Below are 12,249 nucleotides of genomic sequence, written 5' to 3'. Positions count from 1 at the left end.
GCTTACACTGTTAGTGGATGGAATCACTGTTGTTGTTTCTTCCAATGCTAGGGATTTAACACAGGCTCTCACCGTGTTCAGCAAGTGCTCTACCACTGAGCCCCAGCACTGCTTCACAACTGAGCCCCAGCACTGCTTCACAACTGAGTCCCAGCACTGCTTCACAACTGTATTAGTCAGGGTTCTCTAGCGTAACACAACTTACAGATTGGGTTAGCTCTCGATGGATGGATGGATGGATGGATGGATGGATGGATGGATGGATGGATGGATAGATGGATAGATAGATAGATAGATAGATAGATAGATAGATAGATAGATAGATAGATAGATAGATAGATTGAGTGAAGTATTAGAGGAAGAGAGAGATCAGAGATATTTATTGGAATGGCTTATAGGCTGTGGTCCAGCAAACCCAACAATGACTGGCTGTAAAACAGAAGTCTACCAATCCAGTAGTTGTTCAGTTGGTCTTCAGTATGTGCCAGAGTCCTGAAGAAGTAGGCTCTAATGTCAGTGAAGGAATTGACTTGCTAGGAAGGGCAAAAGCAAGCAGGCAAAAAGCAAGGGTGTCCTTCTTCCATGATCTTTATATAGGCCTCCAGCAGAAGGTCAGGCCCAGATCAAGGGTGGGCCTTCCCAGGTCAAATGGTCTGGATTGAAAGTGTGTTTTCTGACCTCAGAGGTCCAGCTTAGAAGTGGGTCTTTCAGTTCAAATGACTTAAGTAAGCACAAATCCCTTGCAGGTATGCCCAGCCATTTCTGGGTTTTAGCTAATTCCAGATGTTGTCAAGTTGACAGCCAGGAATAGCCATCACGGTGGTTATGCAAACATAGCTTTTCCATTTTTGGCTTCAGAATTGCACTCTAAGATTATAAATTCACACAGTTCCTTTGATACGGTTTTGACTTTTTGCAGTTACTTTCAACCATCTGGAATTGATGTTGCTGTAGGAATGTGTATGTTTAATGTTGTCTCCCGGCAGTTGGCGTTGTTGTGCCTTGCTTCCTTCCCACCATAGCACTGAGAGGAAAAGCTGGAACGGAAGGTTTATAGACTCTGAAGCAGGGGTCTGCCACTCATAGGCATTTCTTTTGTCAGTGTTTGGAAGGCAGGAGGGAGTCGGAGCACCTTTCCAGCTGCACTAGTGAAGCCAGTTATAGCAGCTCCACCCAGTGCTAATGCCCTGCTACCTGCCTCCTGCCTGTGACACAGCGCTCACTCCCTGTCCTCTAGCTCATAGATGGTGACAGTGACCTAGTTTCTATTTTCTGTTACTGCATGCTTATAAGTATATAAATGTATATAAATACATGATCCTAAATATAACCTGTTTAGCCTGTATAGTACTTTCTCTGAAATGCCTTTAACATAGAGGATGGGACTGGAGAGGTGGCTCAGAGGTTAAGAGCATGTACTGCTCTTCCAGAGGACTTGGGTTCAATTCGAAGCAACCACGTAAGTGGCTGTCGCGTGTATATGACACACTTATATACAAGGGTGCAGAACACTCAAAGTTAATCAGAAAATCTTTAAAGAAAAAAGATACCTGCAGAACTTTGTTTCCTAAAGAATCCCATGGTGTGGCTTCCCTCTTGTAAGGAAACTGACTGTTCACAGGAGCCCCGACCTCAGGTAGGGATGAGCCCCTGGCCTCAGTATCAGCGATACAGTTTTTCATAACTAGCTGGTTTTTCTGGTTTGCTAATGGGACAGAATTACAAGAAAGGACAGCCCTGAGCTAGAAGACAGGAGAGCACAGGTTACAGATTGAGCAAGTCAGAACTTGGTGGGTGTTCTCCCAGAACTTTATTTAAAAAAAAAAAAAAAAAAAAAAAAAAGACCAGGATCTTTCTCTGTAGCCTTGACTGTCTTTCATGGCATTGCCCCATTCCTTTATTTCTTGAGTTAGCTGCGTTTCAGTGAGTTGGCATAATGATCAAAAGAAGAAAATGAGGGGGCTGGTGAGATGGCTCAGTGGGTAAGAGCACCTGACTGCTCTTCCGAATTTCCAGAGTTCAAGTCCCAGCAACCACATGGTGGCTCACAACCACCCGTAATGAGATCTGATGCCCTCTTCTGGAGTGTCTGAAGACAGCTACAGTGTACTTACATATAATAAATAAATAAGTAAATAAACAAATAAGTCTTTTAAAAAAAAAAAGAAAATGAGATTCCCTGAACTTGTCTCAAGGAATCCATGATTTATTTATTTATATTTTAGTTATTTTGCCTATATGGGTGCCTGTGTACCATGTGAGTGCAGGCCTGTGGAGACCAGAAGAGGGTGTCAGATCCCCCGGAACAGGAATAACAAGCTTCTGTGTGCCTCCATGTGGGTCCTAGAAATCAAACCATGTGGGTCCTAGAACCGTCTGGAGAAGCAGTCATCTCTCTTAACTGCTGAGCCATCTTTCCAGCCCTTATCTGTGAATGCTTTTCAAAAAATGTGCAAAATTGTGTAAATGCAGTTATCCCCTTTTTGTACCTAAGGGAAGAAAGGCTTGGTAACTTTATCAGGGTCTCAGAGGCAGAACCCCAAACAGATTAGGAACTGATGAGTTACACAAGAAAGTTTAAACCGAGCCAGAGAAGTGTGCGATTAAAGCATTTCATTATAACCATTTAGGTTTTTGTGTGCATGTATGGTTGTTTACCACACGCATGCCTTATGCCCACAGAGGCCAGAGAGAGTTGGCTTCTCTGGAACAGGACTTACAGACAGTTGTGGGCTCCCGTGTGTGTGTTGGAAATTGAACCCAGGTCCTCTGGAAAAGCAGTCTTTAACTGCTGAGCCATCTTTCCAGCACAGCACAAAGTGTACTGTTTTACATTTTCAGCTAATTATTTTTTATTGGGGCTGGGGGTGGCTGGTGTTGAGAAAGGTCAGAGTACCGCTTGTGGGAATCAGCTGTCTGTGCCATATGGATTCCAGCTGGGGTTGTCAAGCTTGGCAGAAGGTGCCTTTTCTTAGCCATTTCAGCAGCCCAGCAGTGTGCGATTCTAAATTCGGGGGTGGGGTAATGATACTTGTCAGGTATCGTCAAGTCATAGTTAATGCAGTTATGTTCTGAGAGACAGCCCAGGTTACAGAGTCTAAAGGTACCCTTGTAAGTCCCAGGGCTTTCACAGGGCATTGCCTGTGTTACAGTCTCACCATGAAGTGCTCCCATAGGCCATGTCTTCATTGATATTCATTCCCTACTTGCTGATGCCATTTTGGGAAACTGAAGAACCTGTAAGAGGTACAGCCAACCTGACAGAAGACAGCCAACCTGACAGAAGGCTGCTACTGAGAGCAGTGAGCCTTGGAAGGTGAGCCATGGCCTGAGAGGTCCCTGCCGTGCTCTCTGCTTCCTGGGCCACCATGATGAGAACAGTCTCTGCCACACTCTGCCATCATGAGCTGATCTGCCACACCAGCTGGGATGCTCTGAAAGCCTCCAAAACCAATGAGCCAAAATACACCTTCCCTCCCTTGAGTTGTTTCTACCACAACATAGATGTATATCTACGTTATCAGTGTCAGGTCATAGCACCGCACAACGTAACTAACACAAAACATTTCATCAGAATATTCTTCCAGTACATTGAGTTGGATGATCTGATTGGCTTTTGGTGCAGTCGTGAATTGGGGAGCATTAAAAGCATAGAGTGCATCAAGAGAGCCTACGGACAGAAAGAAAGCCAGGGCCAAAAAAGCCAGTTGGTGCTTTCAGTCCTGCCCCTGGTGTAGGGCAAAGCAGAGATTTCTTTAGCATGCTACCGCAGATTGGCTAGCCCTTGTCTGAGTGGTGACTGAATCTCCTGGTTTAAAAATTAACTAAGTGGCCCAGTTTTATACCCAGGTGAGTGCTTAGCCCCTGGCATGAGTGGCTTTGTTCTGGTTTGCTCTGTTGAAGCCCAATATAGGAGCTTGGGAAAATAAATGACACCCCCACCCTCGCATTGCTGTTTTCAGCAAGTCTCATTATAGATAGAGTCCAGGCTAGCCTGAAGCTTACTATGTGCACCAGGCTGGCCTCAAACATGCAGCAGTTCACTGCCTGCCCCTGCCTCCTGAGTACTGGGATGACTGGTGTGCCCTGGTCACACCCACTTACTTCCCGTCAGTTCTGACAGCACACAGTTTATGCTTCCTTTCCTCTCTCGGGCTACCACCATGGGTCTTTGCTCTCTCCTTGCAGTGCCTCAGCCTGAACGAAGCTTAGCCACAAACAGACATCTTCAGGCCAGCCTCTGCGTTATCTCTAGGTACCCTGAACCAATTCCCAACTTCCAAAGCTAGAAATAACTGCTCCGAGTTAGACAAATAGCAGCTGCCTTGGTTGGCATGAAAACCTCAAGTGAGGTATTTGTGCCGTCTCAGAGGTCAATAACCTGCCACTCTGATTATAAGGAAGGAGCTCAGGGGCCAGCAAGATGGTTCCGAGGGCAGAGACGCTTGCCTCACAAGCCTGATGGCCTGAGTTCAGTTCCCAGAACCCGTGTAATGGTGGAGGGAGAAAGGCAAAGCCACAGCGTTGTCCTCTGACCTTTACGTGTGTTCCTCGGGGGCACAGCTACACCAGCACACATGCCAATAACAATAAAACATTTAAAAGGCAGCTGGGATTTAAAAGCTTTGCTGGGATTCTAAGGGGAATGTTACAAATTTTCATTAAGCCCAGTGACAGCTATTCTTGGTTGTCAACTTGCCTACATCTGGAATTAACTAAAACCCAAGTGTTTAGGCACAACTGTTGGGATTTTTTTTTCATAATTAAATCATTTGAAGTGGGAAGACCCACTTTTAATCTGGATCTTTTGAGGTGTGAAGATCCACCTTTAATCTGGGCCACACCTTCTGCTGGAAGCCTATAATAAGGACATAGAAGAAGAAAGCTAGTGCTCTTTGCTTGCTTGCTCTTGTACTCACTGACAAGCCTAGTCCTTCACTGACATTAGAGCCTACTCCTTCAGGATTCTGGCATATACTGAAGACCAGCTACACACACACACACACACACACATATTTTTTCAGTCAGTATGTGTGCATATATATAAATATATATGTATATTTATGTATATGTCAGTCAGTGTGTGTATGTGTAAGTCAAATAAAAGATCCACATATTCCACCTGAAAGCTGTCCTGGGTCATGTTTTGTCACAGCAGCAGAAAGCAAACTAATACAGAAATAGCACTAGAACCCCAAACAGAACAGTAAAGGAGGGGAAACAAAAATTCCTTCTTTCTCCAAACTAAGCTCCATTTCATATATTTCACTTAAGGTTTCTGCGCATTATTCAAGAAAATATGTAAGCCCTGTTTTAAAAAAAAATGTACAACTGAAGTCAGGCGTAGTGGTGGGTTTTAATTTCAGTACTTGGGAGGGTAGATCTCTGTGAGTTTGAGACTAGCCTGGTCTACAAAGCAAGTTCTAGGACAGTCAGGGCTACACAGAGAAATCCTGTATCAGAAAATAAACAAAAAGTTCAAATGGAGCCACTGCACCCATTGTTAGCCGCCTTTGCTGTTGTCTTGGCTACATTTCCCTTTCATTGCTGACAACATGGCTAACAAAGGAAAGCTCCTTAAGGACGGAAGGGCTTGTGTTGCTCACATCTGAGGGTTCAGTCTATCGTGGCCCGGAAGTGGGGAAGCAGAAGTGGGACACATCCTTGCATCCACAGTTGGGAACAGAGAGATGGATCCTGACTCACCACTCACTTCCTCCTGCTTATCCGGTACAGGATCCCAGCCCACAGAGGGTGCCGTGCAGCCTGGATCTTCCCACCTCAGTTGAACTCTCTAGAAATGCCTGCACAGACAGACACCCCCAGAAGTCATCTCCTAAGCAAGTCCTGTCAAGTTGACAATCAAGATTAACTCTCACAAGCCTGCCCCTTGTCAATTTGATGCTCTAACACATTGTTTTAAATCATAGCATTCCACTCCTAGACCCCAAAGTCTCATGTTAATCTCATGCAAAATGCCTTTAGTCCATCCTTGAAGTCCAGGCCTAGTGTTGATCCATGGTGAAGCAGAGGGGACTTGCTATGTCAGCTCAGGTTGACTGGGCTTCTCTGAGAATCTGCTGAGACTCAAAGAAATCTCTTACCTATAAGCCCCTATAAAATCAGCAAGTTCCATACCTTAGGTATACAGTGGTGCAGAGGTAACATCATCTCAAAAGGGAGGGGTGGGGGTGTAGTGAGTATTAGTAGTTAGTCTTCTATTGTAACAGGTCCCCAGACCTTAGCACAACTGATTCCGTGTCAAGTGCACCATTCTAACCTTAAAACCCAGCATCTAGGCCCCAACACCCTCCCAAACAGGAACAAAGGCCTAATCCAAGACCTGCTCCATGGTTCCAGGATCCAGCAAAGTCCCTAAGTGTTCTAACCTTGCTCTTTGACTTCTGTAGTTCTACTTCTTGCTAATGGAATTGTGCCAACCAGAATGTGGACTTCGTGCATAAAAGACAAGGAACTATGGGGATCGGGGCTGCCTGATTTGGGCAAGTTACCCCAAGCAGCTGGCAAGCAATACAAACTTTCTATTTAGTTTTAAGAATGGCTGTGTGTGCTCTCTGGTGGACTTACCTCAGACTTACCTCTTCTTGGAGAAGAACTTACTTGGCTTACAGGTTACAGTCTGTCATGGAGGCAAGTCAAGGCAGGAACCTGGAGACAGGAACTGAGACAGATTCAATGAAGGGGTGCTGCTTACTGGCTTGCTCCCCATGGCTTGCTCAGCCTGCTTTCTTTTCTTTTTTTCTTTTTTCTTTTTTCTTTTCCCAAGACAGGGTTTCTCTGTGTAGCCCTGGCTGTCCTGGAACTCACTCTGTAGACCAGGCTGCCCTCGAACTCAGAAATCCACCTGCCTCTGCCTCCTGAGTGCTGAGATTAAAGGCATAGGCCACCAACGCCCAGCTCAGCCTGCTTTCATATAAGTGATTTTAAGAACAGAGTGTTTGGGTGGGAAGGTTTTTGTGACAGTTAATCTTGGTTATTAACCTAACAGGAGTTGAAGGACCGCTTAGGAGACAACTGTGAGCTTGTCTGTGAGAACGTTTCTAGAAAGTTTAACCAAGTGGGATGACCCCAGGACAAGGAGTTTTGAAGAACACTTGAATAAACATCCTGGAGTCTGGCACAAGAGAGCCCAGAATCAGCACATTTAAACAGCACAAGACAGCCTATCAATATAATGCATATTTCAGCTCCAAGTTCTCAGGACACGGGAAGAATGCAGCCAGATTCTTGACCAGAGTGTGACATGAAGACTCTAGGCCAGTTTCCAAGACAGTCCTTGCTCCCTTCCGAACCCCCACTGTCCACATGTCTCTCAGCATTCAAGATTCTTCCTCACCCATCTGAGGGGCTATAAGCTCTTCTGTGTCATGCTAGCACTTCTGTAGCCAACAGCTTCAGACTCCTCCACATTCCTCCGTCAAACCAGTTCCAAAAGCGTTTCAACCCCATAGTCAGGTTCATCTCAGGCCCCGCCTCTCACTACCTACTCTCTGTTAGTTGCTTTTCTCTTTGCTCTGACTAAAGCAAGTTCTACAAGGAAGGTCTCATTCTCATGATGTAAGGGTACCTGCCTGTGGTGGAGGAGAGCATCCGACAGCTGGAGTGGGAGGCAGTAGGTCACACTAGCGGTGAGATGGTTGCGGGTGCATCCATTTCTTCCTCCTATTATTCAGCCCAGGATTCCAGCCCACGGGGAGCATCCTCCATTCTGGGAGGCCTCCTCAGTTAAACCTGTTTGAAGATGCCTTTCTAAGCCTGCCCAGGGTGGTCATACAGCTGCTTCTCACTCCTGTCAGAGTGCTTACCCGGCACATCTGAATCTTGTAGATCTCCACCGCATTCTTTCCAGCGTCTGCAGAGTATCCCTGGTTACCTACTGTGTGAACAAGTAAGTAAAATGCATTGTCTTTCCTGGTAGATGATGTGAAGAAGTTTTATCTTTAAGGAAATATAAAGACATCATCTGGCACAAGTCCCCGCCATTTTTAATGCATTCAAGGTTGCTTCTTCTTCTCAAAAGTTACAATTTGCCTGGCAAACACTCTTTCTGGCTAGCCTTACATTTTGCTTTTCATCTGAGCCTCCTTTAAGTTAGACATCAGCATCTGAGGGCCAAGCTCTTGGTCACACAACAGTGTCCTTTGGACTAGGAATAGAAACCCCGCAGGACTGGCAAGGGATGTGTGATTGCCCGACTCGTGGCTGCATTGCCCAAGTGCTTTGGGTGGTGTGGTCATTCTCCCAAGACCCCACACCTCCTGGTCACCATATAGCCACATATAGTTCTCCTTGAAGTAAGAACCCTCAGCAAAGTTGAGGCCATCTTGCATTTGGGAACATTCTGTGAGCTGTCTGAGTTTTCTTTAAGTTCCTAACAAGTGGGAGTACAGGTCAAGGAAGTGCTTTTTGGAGTGTATAGAATTTGGTAGCTACAGTCTTCAACTTAGCAATGGTTGATGTGGTGGTTTGAATATGCTTGGCCCAGGGAGTAGCACTATTTATAGATGTGGCCTTGTGGGAATGGGTGTGGCCTTGTTGGAGTGGGTGTGGCCTTGTTGGAGGAAGTCTGTCACTGTGGGCATGGGCTTTAAGACCCTTGTCCTAGCCAGTCTTCTCCTAACAGCCTTCAGATGAAGATGTAGAACTCTCAGCTACTCTTATACTGTGCCTGCCTTTAGGCTGCCATGCTCCCACCTTTATGACAGTGGATCAAACCTCTGAACCTGTAAGCCAGCTCCTAATTACATGTTGTCCTTTATTATTTAGTTGCCCTAGTCATGGTGTCTGATCACAGCAGTAAAACTCTAAGACAGTTGAACATACAATTTTTTTTGTCAACTAAATAGCAGTGTAAAATTCATATGCATTCAGTTGAAATTATTTCTACTTGGATTTTATTTGTTGGTTTGTTTGCTTTCAAGACAGGGTTTCTCTCTGTGTAGCCCTGGCAGTCTTGGAACTCACTCTGTAGGTCAAGTTGACCTCAAATTCACAGAGATTGCCCATCTCTGCTCCCTGAGTGCTAGGATTAAAGGTAACCCCCCCCCATTTGAATTATTTTTAAAGATTTATTTATTATTACTAAGTACACTGTTGCTGTCTTCAAACACACCAGAAGAGTATGCCAGATCTCATTATGGGTGGTTGTGAGCCACCATGTGGTTGTTGGGATTTGAACTCAGGACCTTTGGATGAGCAATCAGTGCTCTTACCCACTGAGCCATCTTACCAGCCCCCCATTTGAATTTTTAAAATGTTATATTTATTTAGTGTGTGTGTGTTTATATAGCATGCACAGGTCAGAGGACAACTTTCAGGAGTTGATTCTCCCCTTTCACCGTACAAGTCCCAGGGATCAAACTCAGGTTGTCAAATGTTTGGCAGCTAATAAATACCTTTACCCGCTAAACCATCTCCCCAGCCCTGAAATTTGGATTTTATCTTTGCCTCAGGCCAACGGTAAGTCAGCAAAGTACTTTTCTGATCCCGGGCAGTGGTAACTCCCAGGCAGCTGCTCACTTGCAAAGAGAAACAGGGAGTATTTTACGTTATGTATGTTACTAAGCAATTGTGTTCAGTAGGTTGTCATATTCTAGGCATGTTTTACTTTAAAAAACCCCTTGACTTTGTTAGTGGGTTTGTCAGGATCTCCGTCACCTTCCTCTGCAGCAGCACACGAGATCTGTTTCCCATCTCACTGACCCAGATTCATGAAACTTTCCAGACTAATAGATAAAAAGTGTTTGTTTTTCAGACGCAGATGTTGGCAGTCAACCTTCGGACTGAACACAGGGACCCCAGAGGAGGAGTTAGGGAAAGGACTGAAGGAGCTAAAGGGGTTTGCATTGCTCCAGCCACAGAGGATGGCCTTATCTGGCATCAATGGAAGGAGAGGCCCTTGGTCCTGTGACTGTGAAGGCTCAATGCCCCAGTGTAGGGGAATGCTAGGGTGGTGAGGTAGGAGTGGGTGGGTGGGGGAGCACCCTCATAAAGGCGTGGAGAAGGGGGATGGGATAGGGGGTTTGTGGAGGGGAAACTGGGAAAGGGGATAACATTTGAAATGTAAATAAATAAAATATCCAATAAAAAATAGAAAAAATAATAAAGTATTTGTTTTATTGTTTTTATTTTATTATGAATTAGGAAGAACATAGATTTATTTTCACATAAAGATATAAATGCCAGAGGGCTTGTTTTGCTTTTTTTTCTCCATTTAAGCACTTCGTATAACTCATTTCTTAAAGTTTTAGTGTTTTCTCTAGAAAACTATCTTCCTACATTATCTCATAAGTAAAATATTTTGGAGAGGACCAAACATTTTAACCCTTGGCTGCCCGGGACTGAGTTAGTAGTATCTTAGCTGGTGTCTCCATCCTTGTGCCTTGGCGAGGTCTTCTGCAATGGATCTAATCATTTGGTCGGTGTTTTTTTTCAATATGGTTGCTGTCCTTAAGGCATGCTCCAAGGGCGAGTTTAAAATCTACAGAGAAAGTCCACATACTTTAGTCACCTAAACTTACTAACATCTCTGATAATTGGATTCACTCATTATTAAACATTACAAGATGGAATTTTTGAAGCATTCTGTTTCTACACGCTTTTTATTTCTGTTTTTGAAGGTTGGTCTCCTAGGCAACCAGTTGGAGATGGAATGTATTTGTCAAGGGAAGGGAGAGGAAAGAGGTGAACACGTGACTGAGGAAAGTGAGTCAGAGGGTGAGAGAAGCAGCCAGATGCCCTGTTCCTGCCTCAGAGTAGAACAGCTCAGGGGCCAGCGACGAGGACTGAGAGTGAACACCAACTGATACCACACATGCTTAGGAAAGTAACCCGAGGTTGGTGTAACCAGTCTGAACATAGGTGGTACCCCTAACAACAGTCACTGGATCAGACTGGGGTCTTCAAGTCTGGGCCAGGGGAATCCTGCAGAGGAGGTACCACCCACCAAATGCTTTCTCCAGGAAGCTTCCTTTGGCTCCAGTTTAGGAATAATGCAAACCATGTGGCTGTTGAGGGTTAGCTCTGAGCAGAACTTGTTCTTAGCAGAACGTTTTCTGAAAGCCCATCCTATACTGACGGGAAAGCTAGCCATTCTGTGCTCATTAAGGCCGGGTGCCTGAGCTGCGGGGACTTTCTCGGTCCTCACCTTAGATTCCATTTCTTCCATGTTATCACTGGGACATAAGGACTGGATTCTAGGAATTCCCAGGCAGCAGAGGTGGGGTGAGGGTGTTGCAAGGTCTGAGGTAGAGATCATATAAGTCTTGGGATATTTTCTAGAAGACAAAGGCATATTGTTAACCTATGTATGGTTTACACACACACACACAACACACACACATGCGTGCTCTAGACTCTGTGAAGGCTGTGTGCATGTGTGTATGCATGCACTCGTGTGTGTCTGTCTGTCTGTAGTTGAGGGACCCTACCTTTTACAATATTCACAGACCCTTGGGACCACAGCTGAGCTTCAAGAAAAAGTGGTTGCTATAGTCAATGACGTCTGCTCTTCTAGAACTGCCTGCTTGTTTGTTCTTTTGTTTTCTTTCGTTTTGTTTAACAGAAAAAGCCAAGACTCCAACCTTTTATCCTGCATATTTATAAAACAAATGCACACAAATGCCAGCGATAATGCCTTGGCTTGAGTTCACCCAAGCACCAGTGATCATGCATGCCTAGGCGGTTAGGAGATGAAAGCAGAGACTCTAAGTCAATGGTCCCCTCTATGCTACCTACTGTCCTATGTCTGTCATGTGATGGATGTGGTACAGGGACACTGGATTCAGGCTGACCACTGCATAGCTCTGCTGAACTGTTCTCTTAATCTATATGAAGAGGGGCTGCCACAGAAACTTGCCTGTAGAAGGCCTATGGCAGAGCCTCCTGCATATGGTCCCTTCGCTAAACATAATTTTGGGACAGACATGTGTGAGCACCTTCAGGCTGTCACCTCACATGCACGTCATCTCAGAGTCTCTTGCCCCCTATCATGTTCACGTCAGTTGGTTCTGAAGTTCAATCAGCACATCGGATGGAGCCATTTTCCAGGTGAGAGGCATTCTGCCTCAGGGTGTGGCAGTGTGGTTCAGCAGGAAGTGTAGGGGCTTTGGAGCCCTCCCCTATATGGAGCGAGCGCTCACTGCCTCCCACAGGACCACAGTATGGTTGAGTACTTCACTTGTAAGTCTTTTAAATGTGTTGCATCATCATAAGTGTATATGACGCATT

The 12,249-nt window shown here is 45.2% G+C and overlaps 1 protein-coding gene across 4 annotated transcripts in view; it reads right to left on the bottom strand.

Moving 5' to 3' along the window:
• Positions 1-10,108: 10,108 nt before the first annotated feature.
• Positions 10,109-12,249, bottom strand: part of Aknad1 (AKNA domain containing 1) — a 42,751-nt gene continuing 40,610 nt past the window's right edge. For all 4 annotated transcript variants that reach the window (XM_011240149.2, NM_177859.3, XM_006501608.4 and 1 more), the window contains 2 exons: positions 11,168-11,297; positions 10,109-10,501 (listed from right to left, as the gene is read on the bottom strand). In XM_011240149.2, coding sequence (XP_011238451.1) covers positions 10,367-10,501; positions 11,168-11,297 — 265 coding nt within the window. In that variant the 3' untranslated portion in view covers positions 10,109-10,366. The remainder of the gene's footprint in view (positions 10,502-11,167; positions 11,298-12,249) is intronic.

The sequence above is a fragment of the Mus musculus genome, chromosome 3 (genome assembly GCF_000001635.26).
Source record: "Mus musculus strain C57BL/6J chromosome 3, GRCm38.p6 C57BL/6J".
NCBI classification, from domain to species: Eukaryota; Metazoa; Chordata; class Mammalia; order Rodentia; family Muridae; genus Mus; species Mus musculus.
Note: the sequence above shows the minus strand (reverse complement) of the source record. Positions and strands in the feature narration are given on the sequence as shown.